The sequence below is a fragment of the Pinus tabuliformis genome, chromosome J (genome assembly GCF_031772625.1).
Source record: "Pinus tabuliformis cultivar Carrire ecotype Pingquan chromosome J, CPIR1, whole genome shotgun sequence".
In the NCBI taxonomy this organism is placed as follows: Eukaryota; Viridiplantae; Streptophyta; class Pinopsida; order Pinales; family Pinaceae; genus Pinus; species Pinus tabuliformis.
The window spans coordinates 1419731837-1419756731 of record NC_142295.1 but is presented as its reverse complement, the minus strand read 5'-3'; the positions used below and the strand labels follow the sequence as shown (position 1 = coordinate 1419756731).

The 24895-nt window shown below is 38.5% G+C and overlaps 1 protein-coding gene across 3 annotated transcripts in view; it reads right to left on the bottom strand.

Moving 5' to 3' along the window:
* Window positions 1-766: 766 nt before the first annotated feature.
* LOC149232657 (putative proteasome inhibitor) overlaps window positions 767-24895 on the bottom strand; it is a 126608-nt gene continuing 102479 nt past the window's right edge. For 2 of the 3 annotated variants that reach the window (XM_089379474.1, XM_089379473.1), the window contains 5 exons: window positions 2015-2092; window positions 1686-1720; window positions 1458-1527; window positions 1204-1281; window positions 767-1079 (listed from right to left, as the gene is read on the bottom strand). In XM_089379474.1, coding sequence (XP_089235600.1) covers window positions 1013-1079; window positions 1204-1281; window positions 1458-1527; window positions 1686-1720; window positions 2015-2092 — 328 coding nt within the window. In that variant the 3' untranslated portion in view covers window positions 767-1012. Of the gene's footprint in view, window positions 1080-1203; window positions 1282-1457; window positions 1528-1685; window positions 1721-2014; window positions 2102-24895 lie in introns of all 3 variants that reach the window. The other variant, XM_089379472.1, reaches the window with a different exon arrangement.

Sequence of the window (24895 nt, the reverse complement as noted above, 5' to 3'; positions counted from 1 at the left end):
CAAAATAAATACCTGGAATCCAAAGCTAATGGAGACATGAAGCTTGAGGTAACAACAAACATCGATAAACATTGGTTAAAATAAAACATAAAACAAAAAACATTGGTTAAAATAAAACATAAAACAAAATAAATAAATAAATAAATAGGACATTGCCCTAAATTTAGACCTTACATATAAACATTGGTCGTCAATAACTAGGGCAGAATATGATAACCAGCTTTGGTCACTGGCTTTTATTGAGTTCAATCTATAGAACGGTAATTTTTGTAACGATGATTGGTTCACTAAGTGTTCTTCTCACCAATTTATTAAATGTCTCTAATAAGTACTTTCAAAGTTAAGAACTAGAATCCAAACCTGACATAGACACGGAGCTTGAGGTCATTGGCCCAAATTTGGAACCTTAACACAAGCATTGCTCGTCTTTAACTAGGGAAAGATATGATGCTCGTCTTTAACTAGGGAAAGATATGACCATTTGTTTTGGTTGAAATGCATATAACGGTAATTGTTGTAAAAATGATTGCTTAATTGAGTGTTCCTGTCACCCATGTATTAAACGTCTGCCTATCCCATTGTTCGTAAGTTATAAATTTAGTAGAAAGAGATTTACTCAGTGAAAATTTTATCATTTTCAGATGAAAATATATATATATATATAAAGTGAAACTAATTTAGCCTTTAGAAGCTACATAAAACTTCAAATGACTGGCCACTTTGAATTCGTACAAAAATGACTGATTAACCATATATTCCTTATGCATGAGAAATTTAAATTGATTTATTAAAGTAATTGATCATAATCCACCGCAGGTTGTGGCAAAAATCTACCAGCCAAAAAACTTAGTTAAACTACTAAATTATTTGGATAGTGGACACTGATAACAAGCCTTTCGCGACAAGACACTACCTTATTATGTATGTTTTTCAGGTCATCTGAATTTTAAACTGATACATTTGTACATGTAGAAATTTTTTCCAAACTTTTAACATGCCAGCATTCGTTCTCCTACCCAAATGGCGAGAAGTGTTCAAGATCTGGATGAGTGCCACGTCCAGGTGGCCGCCGTGGATCTCTGCAAACATTTGAGGATAAACAGAAATAAGCAATTTGGTAGCATGATTTTTCTTGCGGTCAGAGTAACTTAACCCTGATGTAGGAAATTTTTAAACAATTATTTATTAATCTTATACATGTACCTAATGAATCGATTGGGTTCGAAACCAGGAACACCTGGAGGTCCAAATGGATCAAACCTAGCACCAGGTGGAACGCCCCTGTATCAACATAACCTCCAGTCCTTAGAAACAGTTTTACTCTTCATATATTAGATACTCATACTCTATGTGAAACGAAATCTTCAACATGTAATATGACACTATAGAGAGAAGAAAGTCGGAGAAAATATTATATTGAAGTTGGAATTTGCAATGATAAAACCATGACATCATACCGGATTCCACCGGGGATCTGTGGTCCCCCCACCCCATCTGTACCAATACGCCATCGTGGATCATTAGGTCCTGCAAATAGAAAAATAAAGGACAGTTAAGCACGGACAAAATAGTTCTAGAAGTCCTTAGACTTTAAGAGAAAGGTTTATGCTTATTGAAACGAGAACTATGAAACCCACTAGTTTGTGCTCTTTGTTTTATACGAAGGAAAATTCACAGCAACCTACCTAAAAGCATGCTACCTCCAATTCCAACGTCACCTCTAGAATATCAGCCAAGAACATTGCACCACAGTTTTAGTTACTTGGTTAAAATTCAAAAAGTAACATTCGCACAGCTGCCTATGAAATTTTGCAAGAATCCCTTTCTTTTCATAATTCCTAACAAAGATTTTCCCAAAGCTGCACCGTTTTATCTATTTTTAAGCATCCCGTGTTATGAACATGAACTTTTTAACGCACATTTCTACAAAAAATGTCCTTAATTACAGCATTTACATTAACATGCATTTACATTAACATGATTTCATAGATGGGAGTTGCTAATGGTGTACTACCTGTGAGGATAAATGCCAGCCCCAGGGCCCGGAAAGAGATCACTACCGCCAATTGGAGGAACAGGAGGGTACACAAGCCTGTCAAAACTGTTTGATGTAAGAAAGGGCAGTCTAGTAAATCTGATTTAAAATAAAATATATCAACTAGAAAATTTGATTACGTAGCATAATTGTTCTAATCCTTTTTTTTTTTAGAGAAGTTATTGTCTTGGGAAAGCTATAAGCTAAAACATCTTCACACATAATTTGAAAAATCGAGTATACAAACTCAATATGAAATATAAAGTACAGAGGTAAGTGTTGCAACCCCTTAAAGTACAGATTGTTCCTTATTTACACAAGGAAAATTAATGTTTGTCAGTTACCTGTCCTCAACCATCAGGCATACGATCTGGACAAAACTATTGAAGCTAGGTATGCAATTGATACTTCAGAAAATATTGAAATAATGATGCCAAACCATGATTATGACATCATAAACACTGGAAGAATACATTGCCACTGATTTCATCGGTGTATTTGGAGTAATCTAAATCAAGTGATACGGAATGCCAAATCAACCAGAGTGTTACTTTGGTTATGCTGATAAGAGACATCAAATGTACATTGCTGAAAATGTCCATTCTTTCCCAGTATTTTTTTGGATGGGGAATTAGCAACCTCCCCATATATATGGAACAGCCCACAAACCACATATATCAGAAACTCATAGTCCAGCCTAGGACCGAGACGTCCGGAGACCACCAGAAACTGGAGTCAGGATCCCAGACTCCAACGGGACGCCTATCCTTCCAGCGCTACTATGACAGGCCATGGTGCCCCCCATGAGATTTGAAACCGGGTGAGGGGATAACATCCCAGTGAGACAACCACCACGCCATTCCAGGAGGAGACCAATCCTTCCCGGTATTAACAAAAAAAAAAACATATAAAGGACAAACCATAAAATTCCAGGTTATGATCCTAGAAATATATAGTAAGAGCCAAAATAGTTTCTCATTCTAAGAACACCATCTTACACACAAAGTGAATTTTTTTTACAATGCATTTTTGCCTACAGAACCTTTACAGTAATCCAATATATTGGAAAGTGAGCTGTGGCATAATCTGATCGAAATGCAAATAAAAAGCAATTTCCCAAGTTCATTGAGAAAAGGAGAACTATTGAGCCTCCAACAAGCAAATAGTGTGAAGCATAATATGAAGTAGGAATGATAAACATGATCATTAAAATGAGAATTGCAAGTTGCATCCTCCAAGTGATAGTTCAAACCAAGCCAATGCCCATAATATACCAGTGAACTGGATATTTGTGCATCTCTTGCATCAAGTAATGCCAAGCAAGAAAGAAATTGAACCTTAGACTCAAAAAGTGTTGAAATTTGGGCAGCTTCGGCATGAATTCCCCAAAAATTTCCCCAAAGGAAACCCAGTTACCCCAAGGAAAACCCATCTTGCCCCAAAACAAAAATTCGAATTGGACAAAAGAAAAATAGTATTATTAATTAATGAGGCAAATCAATTTGGGCCAAGATCTCATTAAGGAACATGGAAAATTATATTTAATTACTTTTGAGCAAATTCAAATTTAAAATGTTTTCCCTCTAAGATTACAAGTCAGCCTGCCTTTCATTGGCACCCTTTCGATCTTGAAGAAGACAATAAAAAGAGGCTCGATCTATATCCAAAAGGGAGATTTAGTCCTCATCTAAGGCTCGCATTTCTGTAGCTCATGTATCTTGAATATCTCTAAGGCTCTGTGGTTTGAATATCTCCAAGACTCTGTTGAATTACAGTGGCACACTAATATACTCTGAGGCACGCGTTTGAATTATAGTGGCACGCTAATATACTCTGAGGCACGCATTTGAATTACAGTGGCACGCTAATATACTCTGAGGCACGCATTTGAATTACAGTGGCACACTAATGATCTCTGAGACACGCAATTTTGGAAGCTCATGGTTCATATATATCTAAGGTTCTAATCTCAGCGGCAAGGTCACTATATTCTCTGTGGCACAAAATTATGTGGCTCGAATTTTCTCCATCTCTGGCATCGCATCACACTACAGTGGACTCAAATTGTATTCGGTATGGCTCGGCTCACATTACAGTTATGAATGGTACGTATGGCTTCACATTATCTAAGGTTCATATCACGGTGAAATTCACAATGTTACAGTGGATCACACATTATCTAGGGCTCGATGAAATGGTTCGTATACTTGTCATGGCTCGTATATTTATTCCTTTGGCTCGATAGACTATTGACATATGGCAAACAATAGTATGACAGTAATATAAGATACAAACCATGCCTTTACATTCACCTAAAGATATATGTCAATATAAGATTTATGACAGCGTATTTATTGGTTTGGATGAAAGTTCGTATGGCAGAGACATATGGTTATATGACAAGGATTTTGATCAAAATATGTTACAGTGATATGTGATACAGTTTATCCATGACAGAAATTTCAGATATGACAGTGACCTTAGTGCATAAAAGTGATCCTTAATATGACTGCATATGACAGTGACTTGGATGAATGATATGGCAGTATTGAAACTCTCTCTCTCTCTCTCTCTCTCTATATATATATATATATATAACCATATGACAAGGATTTTGATCAAAATATGTTCCAGTGATATGTGATACAGTTTATCCATGACAGAAATTTCAGATATGACAGTGACCTTAGTGCATAAAAGTGATCCTTAATTTGACTGCATATGACAGTAACTTGGATGAATGACATGGCAGTATTGAAACTATATATATCTATATATATATATATATATATATATACATATACATATATCAGTGACCTTGATACATATGGGCTCTTGATGTATAACAGTGACCTTGCTTATGTACATAATGACAATGATCTTGCTTATGATACATGCAGTGTTCATGTGACAGTGACTTTAACATTCTCTTGATGCCAGTTTCTCCATGACAGTTGTGACAATGCCTTGACAGTTTCTCCATGACAGTTGTGACAGTGCATCTATGACAATGATGTATGATAACAGTTGTGTCAGCATCTCTATGATGACCATATGACAGTGATGATAGAATCTCTATAACAGCAACAGCAAAGTATATGATGTATGTTGTATTCTCTGACAGTATGTTGGATTGGCCTAGGTGGCCATGATATTGTATCATGATAGTTGTACTTTGTATCTCAACTGAACAATTGATGAATATCTAATAGAAGAAAAAGTTGATTGGGTTTCCCCCTTGTGGGGTTTTGCCCCGGTATCTAACCTAAATCCTAGTGTCTCTATTGTGTATGTTTTTCTTCTACTGTTCTTGTTTTTCTTCTACTGTTCTTTATTGTTCCACTGCACTGTTGATGATATTGTTCGATATTGTTCTTTCTACATAATCGCTTATGATGTTATGGGGTGAATGCAATATGTATTCGGTTTCTTAGGTTTCACATAGTCTACATTTCCAATTCCCCCTAGTAAGACACCACACCTTTTAGGCTTCGTACTCAAAACACAACTTCGTCATCATTATCAGTGTCATCGTCCTTATCATGAAGATGAATAATAAAATTACTTTCACCTTTCCTCTCTGTACCCTTGACTAAATTTGTTCCACATAATATTCATTTCCAAGTTCCACAACAATAACATACGCATTCTTTACTCGTCTCAACTTTCCCACCTTCATTGCCTTTGAAAGGAAAGGTCATTTCTACATTTTCCTCTTTAGCCACACCTACATGCTTTTCTTCTGCAAAGACAACTTAAATCATTGTTTCCAAGGACTATGTAGGTACCTGGAAAAGTGTGGAGAAACAATACTTGAGGGTAAGCTATTCAACAACATTGCCTTTGCATCTTCCTCATTGACTTTTTCCAACTGTGTTTGTGTGATTGAGCATGCTCTCACTATTGGTTATCTTGAGCCCGAAGAACAATTCTTTAAAGTAGTTTAAAATCATTATTTCTAAGAACAATGTAGGTACCTCGAAAAGTGTAGCACAACAATACTTGAGGGTAACTATTTAACAACATCGCCTTTGCATCCTCATCAAATTTTCATAAATGTGTTTATGTGATTGGGCATGCTCTCACTATTGGTTATCTTGAGTCCAAACAAATGTTGTTTAAAGTAATTTAGTGTTTCCTATTTATGAGCCAAACAACTTATTGAGTTCATCCAAGGATTCTTTAGGACTTTTCAACAAGTTTAAATGATGTAATTCTATATATAATGTCGGGAATCCACTTATAGACTTAGCCATATCATCCCTAATCTCCCTTCCAACAAGCTTGTTTTGTCATGTGGGTTTCTGTTCAAATCCTTTCACTATTCCCCACAAGGTCTATTAAATTTCCATGAAACTATGCAACAACTTTGATGAATAACTGAAAATAGAACTGAAAACTGAAACCAAATTTGCATTCACCAAGATACAGAGTTTCTTAACAACTTATAAGCAGCAGAAAATAATCAAGAGATAAAAACACAATCACACAAATTGACACACTTATTTACCCAAGAAACACAAAAGGGAAAACCTGCTTTCTTTGTTATGGTATTTATTGATTGTTCTTGAGCAATTGGATCTATTACAAAGCAATCTCTCTGAGAAAGCATTATGCTTCTTCTCACTAATTTCAGTTGATACAATTGATCTCGGCTTACCTTGATCACTGCTTACAATTGTTCGCCTGCTGAAGCCTTGACTTGCCTGCTTCCTGCCTGATCCTAGCTCCTTCATCTTTGCACTAGAAGCTCCTTGATCTTTGTGCACTTGGGCCTATTTCCTTTGGCATTAGGTCCCTGTTTCCTAGTGCACTAGATCCCTATTTCCTTGTGCAAATCAGCTCATCATCTCTAGCGCAAATCCTCCTATTTTCTTGCACACTTGTGGTCTCCTATTTCTTGGGACACAAGCTCTCAATTCCATGCACAATCTCCTAAATCCTTGGGCACTTGTGATCTCTTATTTCTTAGGACACAAGATCTCAATTTTTTGCACTCCACAATCAAAGAATGATCTCACAAAAATTGTGATTTCATGTGCCTTTGTCCTCCTCTTTATAGGCCCAATTCAAGCATGCAAGGAAGGCCCAGCTCAATTTTAGAAGTCAAGTTCTGATAGCGAGTTAACTGAGAGTGATACTCTTTCTCTCTCCAATCAACATTTGGAGTCTTAACTCGTTCTTCCTTCAATCAAGACTGAAGACTAACTCGCTCTAACTAAACTTGTAACTGCCACCTCATTCTATAGTCAAATTGATGAAGACTCCACCTAATTGAAGCTTCAACTCTGTGCATGCCATTTTGATGATTATTCCAGTAAACTGGAAATAAACTCATCCTAACTAAAGTCTAACTCATGAGCTCGCACTCATGCTAGAGAAAGACAAATTGAGGTCTTCACTAGCTAAGGCACAAGCCAGAAGACCTTTACTCACTACATTTTCAACACTCCCTCTTAGCAAGGAAGGTACTTCTGGAAGAACCTCCTCCACCTGGATCTGTCTCCAACACCACCACATTATCCATTGTTGTAGTTGCTCCCTCTGAACTAGAAGACTTCCTGCTGCGGAATCTAATCTGAAGACATGTTCCTTCCAACCATGCTGCTAGGATCCTGATCTTGAGCATCTAACAATGTGATATCATGCCAGCTGAGGCTCTTGGCAGTACCTAAAGAATCACTCTTCTTTGCCACCTACTACCTCTGGGCAACTGACATCGTTCCTGCAACCAAGACACTAACCTTGTACTTCTCCACACTTCCATCGGCTCCATCCTTTACCTTGTACACCCATCGTGAGCTTACTATTGATTTTCCCTCTCGACGTGGCACAATCTCCCAGACATCGTTCGTCATGATGGAGGAAGCTTCCTCCACCATGGCATTATGCCAAACCTAATAAGAGGTTGCCTCCTCATAACAAGAAGGCTCTGAGTCTATCAACTCAGTTATCAATGCCATGTACACAGTGTACCTTTGTGGTTGCTTGCTCTGCCTAAGCATAGAGCTAGGAGTCTCAACTCGCTCTTGGGCCTCCTGATCAGCCCACTTGGCTCTCCTCCTCCCTATGCTGGGAGTCACTGACTAAGTGTCTGACTCCACTCATCCTGGTCTCTTCTCCTGATCCTATGTTGACTCTTGGTCATCCTGCTGTGTGGCCCTCTTACCACCTGGCTAAAGACTCAATCTGTGATATTGGTTGAAGCTCTTGCTTGGGAACGAGTAGCTCCTCCTCAGGTACTCTAACCTGCTCTCACTCTAAGGATTCCCTCAAAGCTCTTCTCTCCTCAAACCTCACATCTCTACTCTAAGCACTACCTACCTTACTGCTCAAGGTTGCGCCTATCTCAACCTACAAGAAGTACAAATTCTTCATCCTCACACCTATCTGCTTCATACATCCAGAAGCTAAGTTCTTGAGGTAAGCATTATCTCTGTTGAAGATGACATCATAACCCTTATCCCTATATTGCACAGGGACCCGTCCCCACCAAATTTCATGGTGTTTCTTGCGTCCCGACGATCCGAGTACTTTGGAAGTTTGGAACTCATCAAAAACATCCCCAATTGGTCGAGAACTCCATCGAGAACTTGGGGACTACCAGGTCATCCCCGAGCCATCCCTTGAAAAATCAGAAACCTTTAGGGGACTTCCCAAACATCCCTTGATAAATCGGGGACTTTAGGACGTCCCTTGCTATCTTGCTCCTTAAACGTTTAAAAAATGTAACCTAAGTTCAAAGTCTAAAATTTAAATAGTAAAAAATAAAAATCAATTTTGAAATTTAAAAACCTAAACACTATACATACTACCTAAATCTACCTATCGCACGACTCATATGATACCTATCGCACACTAAGCATATGGATGTGACTATAGTCTATGACTATAATTTATAAATTTATAATCCATGGTTTTTGTTATGTAAAAATTAGTTAGATTAGGTTTATTATTTAATTTTCAGTTAAATTAGACAAAATGGCACGATCATAAGATCATGCCCTTTCCCCAAAGGGTGTCCATAGCGATATATAAGCCAGGAACCCCAATTGTAATCATCATCATCTATAATTCATCTTTTAATAAAATATTTATACATATATTACTGCTTTTCAAGAATTTTCGGCATTATCTGGTATCAGAGCCTACGACCCTCGGTCGGCAACCCCTCGTTGTTCCGCTGCGATCGATCTGCACATCCTCGTTGTATCAATACCGCAGTTCTCTGCCACTCTCGCTGTATCATCTGCTCAACATTCCACCCCGCAGTGTCAACCGCCGCTGCCATACAAACTCCCATCCACAGTCTTCAGCATACCCATCCCCCGTGAAAAAAAAAAAACGATAAGTTCTGAACAGTCAAAAGAGTCAACGAAACGTGACATTCGGTTGGGACGTCACTGTAATGTGACTGTCCATTCATTCGATTATTTAAAAAAAAAAAGTATTACGTATCACATTATATGTAATTAATTTAATTATATAGAATTAAAACTATATAATAATAAATAAAAAAATATTACATATATGTGAATAATATTAATTAATTAAAATAATATTTAAAAAAAATATTATTATTAATTTAATAATATTTTTTATTATTAAAATATATATATATATATATATATATAAACTGGCAGATAAATACACGCCCCCGCAAACCCGCTCGATGTCGACAATGACAATGGCAGATTTTCAAAAAAAAATTGTTGGATTCGGAGCATAAGATAAATAACAACCACGACGAGGTTAGTAAAAGATTAAATGAATTCCAGATCAAGCTTGGGGAGCAAGCTGACGAAATCAAAAATCTTCACGATACGACAAATCGAATAGAAATAAAGATGGAAAATCAACATGTCCAAACAGAAGTAAACATCAGAGATGCCTTAACAATGCTGAAAATTCTGTGTAAAAGGTCGAATTGTACACCCGAACAACTACTAAAAGAAGGTGAAGAGAATCAAGAACACATCTCGTCAGATTCAACAAAGTCAATAGACTCTCATGAAAAAGTTGAATCCCCAAAATAATCAGCGACACCCCGCCAAGAAGCGAGTAACACAGCCTTTACAAACAAGCAACTTTGGGATACCTTTACTAATCAACACCCTTTTTTCGCTCAACCATTAGCAACATACCAGCGAAGAGCAAAAGTCGAGATGCCTAAATTCGATGGAAACGAAAAAAACAATGTTGCATGGATAAACAAAGCAGAAGAATACTTTGAGATATATGACATCAATGACGATGACGAAAAGCTCAGGCATGCATCCATGAAAATGGAAGGAGAAGCATATAACTGGTATATGTGGTGGAAAAAAACAACACACGTCATTAGCTGGAGAAAATTTAAAGATGCCTTCTTTAAAAGATTCCAAGGTGTAAGAGAAGAAGAGTTCTTTTCAGAACTCATCAAGTTACGACAAAAAGAAAGTGTGAACGAATACACTCAAGAAGGGGAGACCTTAGTAACACGAGTACCTGGGTTATCAGAATCTCGTCTAATTCAATCATACATCTCAGGACTCAAAACCCATTTACAAGTAGAACTTGGCATGACATTTCATCAATAGAAGTAGTAAGATGAAAAGCAAAAACAGCCGAAAAGAAATTCGAACAAATATTTTGGTCAAAATCCGAAAAAACATATTCAAGACGAAAAACACCTCAGTATGCGGATGCAAAAAATACAAGATATGTTCCACCACATCGACGTGAAGATGAAAAATCTAATGTGGAAATGCAAAGGATAAAAGAGGGTAAATGCAAGTGCTGTGGTGAGAAGTAGGACCCCAAGCATAGGTGTGCTAAAGGAAAAGAACCAAAGAACCTATATAATTGTGAAGCAACCAATGATTCAAACAGTGAAGATTCTGACATAGAAGAAACAGAAGATGCCCCAGAATTCTCACCAGAATTAGATGACGAAAGTATTCCGCAAGTGTCATTATCAGCCATGACAGGTATATCACAACCTCAGACCTTAAAGTTAAAAGGACACATAAAGAAGAACAACGTAGTGGTTCTCATCGACTCTGGTAGCACACACAATTTTTTAGATGCAACCATGGCAAAGAGACTCAATATTTTTTCATTTCCTTTACCAAACATGAAGGTGATGGTAGCTGACGGTAAGAAGATTGAAAAGGTGGGGAAATGCCATAAGGTTAAATTGCAGATTCAAGACTTCAGTTTAGAGTCTCCGTTTTTCACAGTGCCATTAGGAGGAGTAGATGTAGTCTTAGGTATCCAGTGGTTACGAACTTTAGGTACTTATGCCGCCAACCACCAAGTACAATTTATAAAATTCAAATGGGGAGGTCAGAAGTACAAATTACACGGATTCCAAGCACCAGAAAATCAAATTGTATCATCATCACAGATGATGAAGATGATTCGAAAGGGAGCACCCGCTTATGTAGTACAATGTCATCAGTTAGAAATGTTATCTGCAAATATGACCAGTGAAGAGTCACCAGAGATACAAGATCTAATTAGGAAACATGAAAAAGTATTTCAAGACCTACCTATGAAGATGTCGCCTAATAGGGAAATTGAGTATACAATAGAAGTCAAGGCAGGATTAGACCCAGTCAACATCAAGCCATACCGATATCCACATCACCAGAAAACAGAAATCGAGAGATTAATCCAAGACCTCTTAAAGTGTGGAATCATCTCGAAAAGTAAAAGTCCTTACGCTGCTCGAGTGGTGTTAGTAAGGAAGAAAGATGGGTCATTCAGGCTATGTATTGACTATAGGGGATTAAACAAAATAACAATTAAAAACAAGTTCCCAATCCCCTTTATCGACAAAATGTTGGATGAGCTACATGGCACAAGGTATTTCTCAAAATTACACTTAAGATCAGGGTACTATCAAATTAGGATCAGATAAGAGGACATACCAAAAACGACATTCCAAACACACGAAGGTCACTATGAATTTAAAGTAATGCCGTTTGGATTAACCAATGCACCAGCAACGTTTCAAGCAACTATGAACGAATTATTTCTCCCACATCTTAGAAAGTTTGTATTAGTAATTTTTGACGATATTCTAATTTACAGTAAAACTTGGAAGGAGCACTTGCAACATTTGGACAAAGTTCTTACACTACTTAAAGAACACCAATTTTACGCAAAAAAAATCCAAATGCACCTTCGGAAAGGAAGAAGTAGAATACCTTGGACACATTATATCCCATGAAGGCATAAAGGTGGACCCTAACAAAATCAAAGCTATAAAAGAATGGACCGAACCTGCTAATATATCCAAGCTAAGAGGGTTCTTAGGGTTGACTGGATATTACCGAAGATTTATTAAAAACTATGCACATATAACTGCACCTCTAACAAATCTTTTAAAAAAGAATTCGTTTCTATGGGATGAGGAAGCAGGAAGGTGTTTTGAAAAATTAAAGGAAATTATGTCTAATGCCCCTGTATTAGCAACACCAGATTTTTCTAAACCATTTATCATTGAGTGTGATGCTTCCGGATTCGGTATAGGTGCAATATTAATGCAACAAGGACATCCAATAGCTTTTGAAAGTAGGAAGCTCAACAAAAGAGAACGCCTCAAATCCACATACAACAAAGAAATGCTCGTTATCATGCACGCACTAGCTAAGTGGAGGCAATATCTTTTGGGAAGTAAGTTTTCTATTCGAACAGACCATAACAGTCTCCAGCATCTCCTTCAACAAAAAACACTTTCCGAAGAACAACAAAAATGGATTGAAAAAATTTCCGCTTTTGACTTGGAAATACTACATAAAAGAGGTAAAGACAATGTAGTAGCAGATGCCTTATCCAGGAAAGATGAAGAACCAACACTACTTGCAATTTCGGTTGTTGTCCCTGAGTGGCTTAACGAAATTCGAAGTGAGTATGCCAAGGATCCGAAAATAACGACAATAATCAATAACCTTCCCAACAACTCAAAATTTGAGTGGAAGAATGATATCCTATGGTATAAGGGAAGAATCTAATAACGACAATAATCAATAACCTTCCCAACAACTCAAAATTTGAGTGGAAGAATGATATCCTATGGTATAAGGGAAGAATCTATCTAAATACAAATTCCAAGTTTAAGTTTAAGATACTCAAGGAATTACATGACTCACCGTCAGCTGGACATGTAGGATTCTTTAAGACTTACTACAATGCACGTCAATCCTTCTTTTGGAAGGGAATGAATCGTGATATTCAGAAGTATGTAGCAGAATGTGACACATGTCAAAGGAATAAAAGTGAAAATATTACGACACTAGGATTACTTCACCCTTTAAACATTCCAAATCAGAAATGGGAAGAAATCTCGATGGACTTTATCGAAGGATTACCAGTATCTGAAGGCAAGGACAAGATTTTTGTAGTAGTCGACAGACTCACCAAATATGCTCACTTTATGGCAATAAAGAAGTCATACTCAGCAAAAGAAATCGCTGAAATATTTTGCAAAAATATATATAAGTTACACGATTTTCCGAAAGTCATTGTGAGTGATAGAGATGCCAAGTTCAAAGGTAATTTCTGGAAGGAATTGTTCAGCCATACAGGAACCTACCTAAATATGAGTGCCGCTTATCACCCTCAAACAGATGGCCAAACAGAGGTTGTCAATAAATGTTTGGAGGCCTATCTACGTTGCTACGCTACAGAAAAACAAAATAAGTGGGCTCAATGGTTACATCTCGCTGAGTGGTGGTATAAGTCCACTTATCATACATCAACGAAAATGACGCCATTTCAAGCTCTATATGGGTATGAACCCCCAAAATGGAAGGATCTAGCTGTTGTCCAGACAAATCTACCCGCTGTTAAAGATCAACTAGAAGAAACCCAAAAAATCGTCCAAATATTAAAAGAAAACCTTAATAATGCAAGGAATCGTATGAAGCAACAAGCAAACCGTAACAGAACCGAAAGAGAGTTTGAAGTTGGAGAATGGGTATTTGTTAAGCTCCAACCATACAAACAATTATCCTTAAAACAGAAAGGAAAAAACAAATTGGCACCAAAGTTTTATGGACCTTATCAGATTAACAAAAAGATTAGCCAAGTTGCGTATGGTTTAAACCTTCCATAGACAAGTCGTGTTCACAATGTCTTCCACGTATCTTGCCTTAAAAGGGCACTAGGTAACAATCAAACAGCGCAAACAACACTTCCATCCCTAGATGATGAGGGAAGAGTCATTTTAGAACCAGAAGGTATTTTGTCTACTAGAGAAAGAAAGCTTCGATATCGTACTATCAAGGAATATCTGATCAAGTGGAAGGACTTATCCGAAGAATAAGCTTCTTGGGAGAATAAAGCATTTTATCAACAACATTCGTCGTTACGTATGCTTTGAGGACAAAGCATTCTTTCGAAAGGAAGGCAATGTTATGTAAAAATTAGTTAAATTAAGTTTATTATTTAATTTTCAATTAAATTAGATGAAAGGGCACGATCATAAGATCATGCCCTTTCCCCAAAGGGTGTCCATGGCGGTATATAAGCCAGGAACCCCAATTGTAATCATCATCATCTGTAATTCATCTTTTAATAAAATATTTATACATATTTACTGCTTTTCAAGAATTTTCGGCATTAGTTTTCTAGACTCTTAATTTGGGAATTATAATTGAATTTTAATGCCTTGTTCATGTTTACAATTTTATGAAATTTTACTTTTATGCTTTAAAGTTTAGCTGCTATTTAAATTTTAAAATGATTCATCATACATTGCAACATCATATAATGATTATGTAGACAGTAGTAGATTGTGTTATAGTAGACTAATAGTACTTCTTAAGTTCTTGAAAATAGGCAATGATAAGGAGATTTGTTTTGTGATGCGCAATGATTATTAGATGGTATTAGTATTAGACAATTAGTATTTTATTTTGTAAATTGAATTTCAAAATTAGTAATAGTTCTAATTTTTATATTTTAATTTATCATTCATGTTCATTGTTTACGTTGAATTACTAAATTTTATTTTAATTTTAATTTGTTAATAAATATAAAATTAGTTGTCGCACTTGTCATCCATGTTACCCACCACTTAGTGGGTGATATCCCAAGGAGAATTTTTTCTCCATGATGTGCCTCAGTCGGCAGCCCCTTGATGCCTCCTACTAGCTCGTTGTGCCATTTCTCTGCTACCTGAGCCAACCATGTGATCCCTCACCCACCTGTATTGATTGTATGTTTGAAGGTGGGCCTCCCGAATCTAAAGGTATGTCTTGTGATTTGGTAATTGAGTATTGGGTTTACCTATCATGGATACTTCTGGGTATGGATTCATGGGGGGATTTGGTGGAAAGAGTGGGCTTAGTTTGTGCTCTTGTCCCCTTGATCTCTTTTGGTTGTTACCCTTGGATCTTAGTCCTGTGGGATCTCCTTTATTGACCATTTGGTTCTAGGGTGGTACTACTTGGGAAACCCTGATTTTGGGTGCGTGGTCCTGCTCCTTTATCCCACATATCACTCCCTTTCCACTCACTATACCCCCATTCATCTTTTCCCCCACCTAGGTCCACATAGGGCTAGCCTCCCTATACTCTTACCTCCACTTTGGGTCATGCCTAGAATGATGCCACGGAGGTTGAAGCAATTAGAAGTGAAAAGTGAAAAGCATAAATGACCACATTTAACAAGAAATTGTACCACAAAATGCAAAAAATGGTCGAGACAAATAATTAGCACGTGGGCAAAAGGCATTACATGAGCTCTACCCCAATCATTGGCCATCGCCCTGGTTTCATAGGCACTAGATGAGCCTCCTCTATCATTCAGGAACCCATGATTGTCCCAACCCCTGGAGGGCAATAAACTGCCCTACCTAAAAGGGGGTAATCACTGTTATATCTTGCACATCATGCTCTTGTCCTTTGAGCCCCGAGCAGTTAATTAAAGAAAATTCATAAAAGGCAAAAGGTCTATGAAGAAAGGTGGAAAAATCAAGACGATTGCTCCCTCCTATACATTACATACCCAGGTGTGGCCTTCCCCTTATCTAGCTACCCCTATGCCCCACTATGTGGCCCAAGATTGCCCCTCTCATTCCCTATTCCATTCCACTTATTTGTCACTTGCCACCCCCATTAGAGGGATGTACCTTGGACATACTATCCCCTTTAAGGGCTGAAAACACCTAATAAGGTACTTGGCTAACCCCCTTTGGAGCTTGGAGACACTAGCACATGCCAAAGCCCACTACGAAAGGGCATGCCATTATGAAGAAACCACGTTGTTATCCATGATTTGTAAGCTTTTTACCTAATTATTTTGATGATTGGTTGTACTGGAAGCCTAGGGGACGCATTAGATCTTATGCAGGATTACATGTAGTTTCCATTTGCGTTTGGTTTCCTTATATGGGATCCTAACCCCCAGAGATCTACATTGGCACATGTAGGGTGTACATAGAGAGCCATGGGCCTCCACAGCAGCAAACATCACTCCGCAGATCCTCATGGATGCTCAGAGATTACTAGCGATCCACTTTTGGGATGATGATGATATGCTTGGTACATTATGCCCAACAGGCCCCCACAGGAGCCCCACACTCTTGACAGGTGTCCCAGGACTTGTACGATGTCATGGCAGCGTTCATTCCACCACTTGGACCCTTGCAAAAGATCTCCAATTCATATGGAGACCCACGGGGTCATCTATGTGCCATCATACCAAATGAGTGCACCACAGGTCTACTACTTGGAGAATAAGGGGCCACCCCCTTGTCCATCATACTCTGAGGAATTTATTCCTCAATATGGCACTTCAGGATATTATTGAGCTTTTATAGGGCCCTACAACATGCACATATCATTATTTTGCCCCTTGTGAGGCTTGTTTTTACTTATGAGCTAGTTTGGTGGGCTTATCACCAATAGGGGTTTTATTTGCACATTATTTTATCATTAGGGGCTAATGTAGGCCCATAGGCTAATTCGAATTCCTTAGGAGGCTATATATTGATGTTAGATATATTGTTTTTACTTATGTGCTAGTTTGGTGGGCTTATCACCAATAGGGGTTTTATTTGCACATTATTTTATCATTAGGGGCTAATGTAGGCCCATAGGCTAATTCGAATTCCTTAGGAGGCTATAAATTGATGTTAGATACATTCATTTGTATCATCACTTGACTTGGGACCTCTCTAATCATAGAGAATTTTCACACTTTTTCCTTGGTGGATATTTTTTGGAGATGAATGAATTTTGATGTATGGATTTCGGCTATTTCTCTTGTCTTGGAGCTATATTGAGCAAACGAAATGCTGGTTGGATATACTCTATAACGTTGAAAGTAAATTTTGATGCTATTATTGTTGCTGCATACTGTTAAAATGAGGGCTAGTTGTTGCATTATCAAAATGTTGAATTAAGCATGTTTTTGCTAATTTAATGTATGGGCCAATGTTATATGAATGAAATGTCATAGAGATTTATTTATCTCGAGAAGCTTGCATCATTTGCTTTGAAGTATAAACGCTTGAAGGTCACTTTTCTTTTCCTCAACATTGGATGAAGTTGACTTTCTGGGCCTCCTTGATCAAGAAACCAAGTCCTTACTCATCATTATCCCTGACTCCATATCCCCGAGTGAATTAGGCACTGATCCCTCAAAAAAGGGTGATCACTTCAACCCTCTTTTAACCAGTTTCCCCTTTTTCCCCAAGTCTAGCCCCATTAGGTCACCTAGGGCATCAATGTCCTAGGAATTGACCCAAGGAAAAATTATGATCTCCAATAGGCTACTGCGCTAGTGTGTCCCCTCCCTCTCCTCCAAATTTGAAGCGATTCTAACAATGGAATCTCTGGGAATCTCAAGCCCTAGCTCTAGGATAGAATTGTGCCTACGCATCCCCAAGGCTAGATCTCAATAGGATCAATTCAACCTTTTGAAGAAAGTATTCTTATTGGGTCCTTTCCCCTCACATTGTCTAGGATAGGAACATCATTGGTAGCTACATTCCATCCTCGAACCTGTGTTGAGTTCACTTGGCCCAGTGTGGTCCCATTTCTCAATAAAGATTATTTGTCAATGACCATTTGGGAATCCAAGTTTCCCAAGGATTATAGGGATTAAGAACCTTGTTTATAAGCCTATCATTTCTCCCTCAACCCTCCAACCCTCACCCCTTATCCCCGGTGGACCAAGTCCTTTGCTTAAAGAGCAAGCAAGTTCCATTCTTCACTCCATCCTTGGGAAAGGGTTTTCAGGGTCACATCTCACCTATCCATTGACATATACTTTACAAGTGAATCCCTACACTACCGGGACTCCTCCCATCGGTGAAAGTCCGTAAAGAGCAAGGAGACTTAGTTGTGGTGACAGTGGGCTAAGCCTCCACAGTTGCCCTTAATCTAGCAGTTTCACTCTCAGTAACCCCCTTTAGGTCCCCTAGTGGTTTGAGTGGTAAAAGTCCCCAACCTATCGTTCCCTGAAAATTTGGGGATGCGCTCTAGCCATCCCAGGAACTCATCCCCCCATACCCCTATCCCCCTGTCCCGACAGCTAGTGCAACATTGTCTTATCTTCTAGGGCAGCAACAAAAACAAAATTCTTTTTCAATCCTGGAACATAGAGGTTATCTCTGAGATGAAGAGAGCTACCTAACTCCCTCACAAAACTAACAGTACCAACTCCCCTAATCGTGTACTTGCCATCATCTCCTAGCTCAATATGAAATTGCATGTCTTTCTCCTTAAGGTGGCTGAAATATTCCTTATTCCCGGTCATATGGAAGTATGCTCCCGATTCAATATACCATATGTTGTTGCTTATTGAGCTTGCCATGCAAGCTATCAATGAGAAATATTTCTCGAACTAAGAAGAAAACACATCTACCTTGGGCTTCAGCTGATGTGGCCACATGATCCTTACTGGACTCCTTCCTCTAAACCTAACCCTAAAGTCCTCACCTCCTCCTCCCAGAAATCTTCGTACCTTGCTTGATAAGCAAGAAAGCTCTATTCTTAAAACCCCTTCTAGGAAAAGGATTATAAGGGTCACTTCATATCCATTGGTCGATTTATCCTTGTTAAGTGACCTTTGTATATATCAGGTCTCCTCCCATCGATGAAAGTTTGTAAAGAGTAGGGAGTCTTAGCTGAGGTGACAGTGGGCTAAGCCTCCATCATTATCCTTTGATCTAGCAATTGCCCTTTAGGAATCCCTTTTATGACCCCTGCTAGTTTGAGTTGTAACATTTTGGCGTCATTCCCGAGGAGGAAGAAGGCCTACCTCCCCAGTGAATCATTGAGGAATTGATTCATTGACGACATCTATAAAGCATTCATCTAGCAACTGCACTCATTGTCCAAACCCCTAGTTTACTTGAAGGCGACAACATTCATTCTTTAACTAGGGTTGCCGCAAAAAGGGGAGAGCAAACTCCATCACCTGTTGGAACCACTATTTTCCCTGAATTTGAAAAATTCAATGATCCATCTCCCAACATGCCCTCTAGTTCTAACACTAGCCCAAAACAAGATCAACCCAAGATGATCAAGAGTGAAAGGCACTTGGTTAGTGTCTTGGCCCCTTTGAAATTGAGTGATGATCCCAAACCACTACCTGAAAAATATAACAGATGGTTACCCAAGTTCATAGGGGATGCTACTTCGACTGCCCATGGTTTTATTGAAGAATTAAATTGGCAAATGTCCCCTAGAATGATCTTCGATGAAGATAGGCTCATGATACTTTTTGCTTTATCACTTGAGGGACAAGTAGGAGATTGGTACCTTAGCCTTCCCCCGGCATGCATACAAGACTTTGATGACTTTGAAGACCCATTCATGAAGAGGTGGTCGTGCAATGCCCAAGGGACCTTTAACATTGAAAAAATCTACCAAATGGGAAAATTTGTAAACCTGAATCCTATTGCAGCATCTGGAAATAATTCTCCTAATTGTTAAATTAATTCTTAACAATTTATTTATTGTTTGCTACAGCAAATACTAAATCAATCACACTACAACCTACACAAATAAATTGCGGAAGAAATAAACGCTGGAAGAAATGCTAGCACACACACATAAATTTACACGATTATTTTTGGACTAATGTCCCTGGAAAAACCCAACTTGGGAAAATTGGTGCAGCAGCTGAGAGTTTTATTATTATGCAGCTGTGAAATCATCTGAGTACAACTAGAAGATGAAACTAGCCATCCTACAGAGAAAAACTGGTAAGAGAAATCTAGTGAGGAATTTCCTCACTCCACAGGGAAATTCGGGCTCTGACCTCAGCTAAAATTGAGCCGTCCAAATTGGCTCTACGCAGTCACAACGTCACACTAGCGCAGTTGTTTCTGCACCCAACTCGGAACGGTTGGTTCTCAAGCCGTCTGGTCAACTATTGTCTGGGAAAATGTCTCTCCTAGCCTGTGGAACCTCTGCCCAGCTTCTGGCACTGAAACTCTGCTTCTCCCCAGCAAAAACGAAATTGCCTCTAAATGCTACTGCGCAGCTCTACGTCAGCCTCATTGTGACTCCTCTGCCTCTCTGCAAATGCACTCACCAGAACTGAAATCCTTCATCCGACTTCACTGTTCGAGCCCCTCTCTCACTGCTTTGATTTCTCTGGCTCTCTCTCTGGCAACTGAATGCTGCTACTCAGGAAATCGATTTGCTCATGAAATTGACTGCACAAGTGCTTTCTCTAAGCCCCATTGACTTCTTTTTATAATCCTCTGTTGAGACTTCAGCGGCCAACATTAGATCTTAATCGATGGATAGTATTAACTTGAAGTCGATCTATGTGAGTTTCTAAAACATTCACACATTAACTTAATTAATTCTGAGTAATTAGTCAGATTCCCTAAGTTTAGACTTAGGAAATATTTAAAAAGTGACTAATAATCTAATTAAGTTATTTCTAGGCACAAAACCCAAAAACGATTTCTGAGTTTTGGAGATCTCATGCATTCTAGCCTCTCCACAAAATTTTGTGGCTAGAACACCTCTGATGCTACAAAAACTAACACTCCCTCTTAGCAAGGATTGTGTTTAAGGGTCATTGCCTCCTACAGTAACACCCTATCTCTACATCATCTCCTGTCACATTGCTGATGTCTGGCTGCTACTACCCACCAACCACTGCATAACTTTGGTATGTGTTGCATCTGTGTTGTCTCTGACTCTGTTGAATTGCTGCCAACATTGCATTTGCACTGCAACTTTCTCTCCATCTGTTGTTGCTACCATGCAACTGAGAAGCATCCTAAATACTAAATCAATTGTGATCAGTATAATGCTGTTAAAATTGGCAACTAGGGTCAAACTCCATGTGGGTCATATTATTTATGGCGGCTGATATTTTTATTGGATCCCTCTCATTGAGAGGTGTAGGATTGATCTAAAGATCATCTGATTCCAATAAGTATTTATGAAGTTATGAATTTATTTATGTTATGGACAAATTGTGTTGAAATTTGGTACCGGAGGACAGGTGGTTCCCTAAGGCTTTGATCTTTGGCCTAGGGAAAAGTGTCCAAAAGAATTTAATTTTTTCTCCTAAAGTAACTTTATAATTTTTATAAAGTTAAATCTAATTTGAAAGTGACTTTAAGTGATAAAGTTACTAAGTCTAATTTTAAAGTGACTTTATAAAGTCAATGAAAAATTAGAAAGGAAAAGTGACTTTGGAAATAAATGACTAAGTGGGTCTTTATTAAAGTGGGGTGAATTAAAAAATAGAAAGTGAGATTTAAATGAGCATTTAATCTCAGCCATTGATCTAAATCTATTTCAGCCATTGGATTTAGGGATCACCCAAAAGTCATTTAGGGTTGGGTTAAGGGAGGAAAAGGAGGAAAAAGATCATTCATTCTTTCATGAGCAGATTGGGAGAAGGAGAGCAAGAGAGCAAAGGAGATTTCTGGACAAGGAGGAGAAAGAGGCAGCAGTTTGGCACACATACCAAGGCAGCACTTCAGTAAATCCGTACAGCTCGAAGAACAAGCAGAAAAAGGCAGATTTAGTGAGCAAAACAGTGAAAAAATTGATTTTCAGCACGAATATCGAGGAGGCGATTTTCTGCACGAATTTCGAGGTCTGTCCGTACAAGTCCGTACGGTCGTCCGTACAGTCCGTACGGTCCGTACATCTGTACGTCCGTACAGTCCGTACATCTGTACGATCCGTACAGCTCGTACAGCGATTTTCCAGATTGTCTGTTAGCTGAAAAACAGATAAGTTTGCTTGCTGGAAAAATTTCTGTTTTGCTGATTTTTTGCTGAAAAATTTTCTCTGTAAAAGGCATTTTCCAGAAATAAAGAAGAGCTCTCAAACTGGTTTTCCCCAAGAGTTGTAGGGGGTTTTTCCAGGGTCAAGTTGACCAAAAATCACTGAGTTTAAATGTGTTTTTATGGCTGTTTTTAATTGCTGATTTTTATTTCTGCAATTTCCAGCATTCTGAAAAATTTCCAGAATTTGTGTTTTCAGCAATATTTATTTTTTTCAGTCTGTTAAATGTATGGTTATGGGAATGGGCATTTAACTACATGGGAGAAATAAGGTGAAACTGAAAACCGGGGTGGGAAACAGAAAATTTTACAAATTGTTAAGTCGACCAGCAACTTATGTAGGCTCAGAAGCCCAACAGTCATGTCTATTCAACCTCTACGTTTTAGTATAAATAGAAGCAACTTATGTAGGCTCAGAAGCCCAACAGTCATGTCTATTCAACCTCTACGTTTTAGTATAAATAGAAGAGGACTTCAAGTCATTTCTACACACACTTGGATCTCTTCCTCTCTCTACTTGTCTTTGGGTTTTAGTAGGAGGAGAGATCCGTCGAAAAAGCCGGAACTGCTAGAAAAGCCGGGAACACCGGAAAAGTCGGAAATACCGGAAAAGCAAGAAAAGTCGGAAATGTCGGAAAAGTCGGAACTACCAGAAACTGCCGAAACAGTCGGAGCATCTGTCTCCGAAGGAAGGCAGCATGATATAAGATATCACGGGCAGCATGAAGCATAATGATCATGGACAGCATGATAGATGAGATCATGGGCAACATGATGTATGAGATCATGGGCAACATGATGAATGGGCAGCATGATAGATGAGATCATGGGCAACATGATGCATGGGCAACATGATGTATGGGCAGCTCAGTGATGTATGAGATCATGAGCAGCATGATGATGTATGATGCAGCATGATGGTACTACACGGTAAGATGCAACAAATGGATGAGATGCAGCACTATGATGGGTGAATGAGTCACCTTAGAGAATCAGTTGAAGCAATATGTTTTCAACTGATCTCTGCCAATATCAAAAGCCAAAGGATTGACTTCGATTGTAAATGTACTATCTCTCTCACTTTCTTTGCTGAACTTTGAAGAACATAAAATAAGAATTGATCAAGGGTTTCCCCACATTGGGGTTTGTCCCTGGCTAGCGCCACATCTTGTGTCCTCTTGTCTTGGCTTGTCTTTTGTGATTTATATTTATGTTCTATATGCAGTTTACTTTATGCTGGTGTAATTGCTAACGTAGAAAAGAAATTGAAATAAATTGCTCTAGCATAGAACATACCTAAACTTAACATGGTATAAGAGCTGAGGTGAAGACAATGCCCAAGCAAGAGTGAAAGAGCAATCACCAAAGACAATAGGGACAAGACAAAACGATCAATGGGTTCCACATCTCTCTTCTAAGTTCACAAAGGGTGAAGTCGAAGCAGAACATATTATCAAAATGGCGTAGTGGAAGTTTCTAATGGCCAATCTAAAGATCACTTCATTGGGAAGTTCAGATCTAAGGGTGGACGGAAAGGCAGATGCCTTGGTTCCAATAAGTTCGGCCATTATGCGAAGGAGTGTCCGAAGGTAATGCAAGTCATCAAGGAAATGGTCGACTCTTCAAAGAAAGCAAGGAACCCCGAATCACTTTTATGTACCTAATCGCAAGAAGAACCTGGTGTCCATCTCGGAAATGGAAGTCAAAAGTTTCAGGGTGGCACTCATCGATGGAAAGGTACCTATGTTGCAGGAAACGTGGGGCAGAAGGGCGTTTCCGTACGGAAACGGGTACGAAACGCTAAAACGCATTTGGTACGGCCCTGAAACACGTTTCAGGCCAAACTGCCACGTTTCACGAAACTGAAACGTGGCCAGTATGGCCTGAAACGCGTTTCAGGGCCGTATGACCCACGTTTCAGCATTTACTTGTGTTTTATTTTATTTTATTTGTTTTCTAATCTATTCTTATGTTAGCCTAGTGACTTCTAGTTGCTTCCAGATGCCTGTCTAAAGTTATAAAAGTGAACTTTTGCCCTAGTGTTGATATGCAGTTCATGGTAATGTTAAATTCTTAAAGTAAAAGTGATATTCTCCTTTATTTTTCATTTTCATCCTTTTACTTAAATTTTTAACATTACCATGAAATGACTCAAGATGTTTGAGAGTGGTTTCGCCCTCATTGGATTTCATATGGAGAAAGTAGAATTTCAGATCTCACTCAAAATCCAGCAGACTTATCTGTTTTTCAGGATTTCAGGATTGGGGGGATTGCAATGTTTCCATTGGATTTTATCATGTACTAGGGTATGGAACTTGTATTTAATCAAGAGAACCAAGCCCTCTATGCAGGGGAGACTCCCAATAATCAAGAGAATGTAGGGTACTAGGATATGAAACTTGTATTTAATCAAGAGCATTAAGGTTGTTCGACTATGTAGGAGGAGACTCCCAATCAAGCACGAGACAAGAAATTAGAAATTTCTCGTGGCTGATTTTGGATATTTCTATTTTCATTATGTGATTATTCATGAGTAAATGTGATGCAAATTTAGATACTTATAGTTTATGCATTGACAATTGACAGTTTTATCA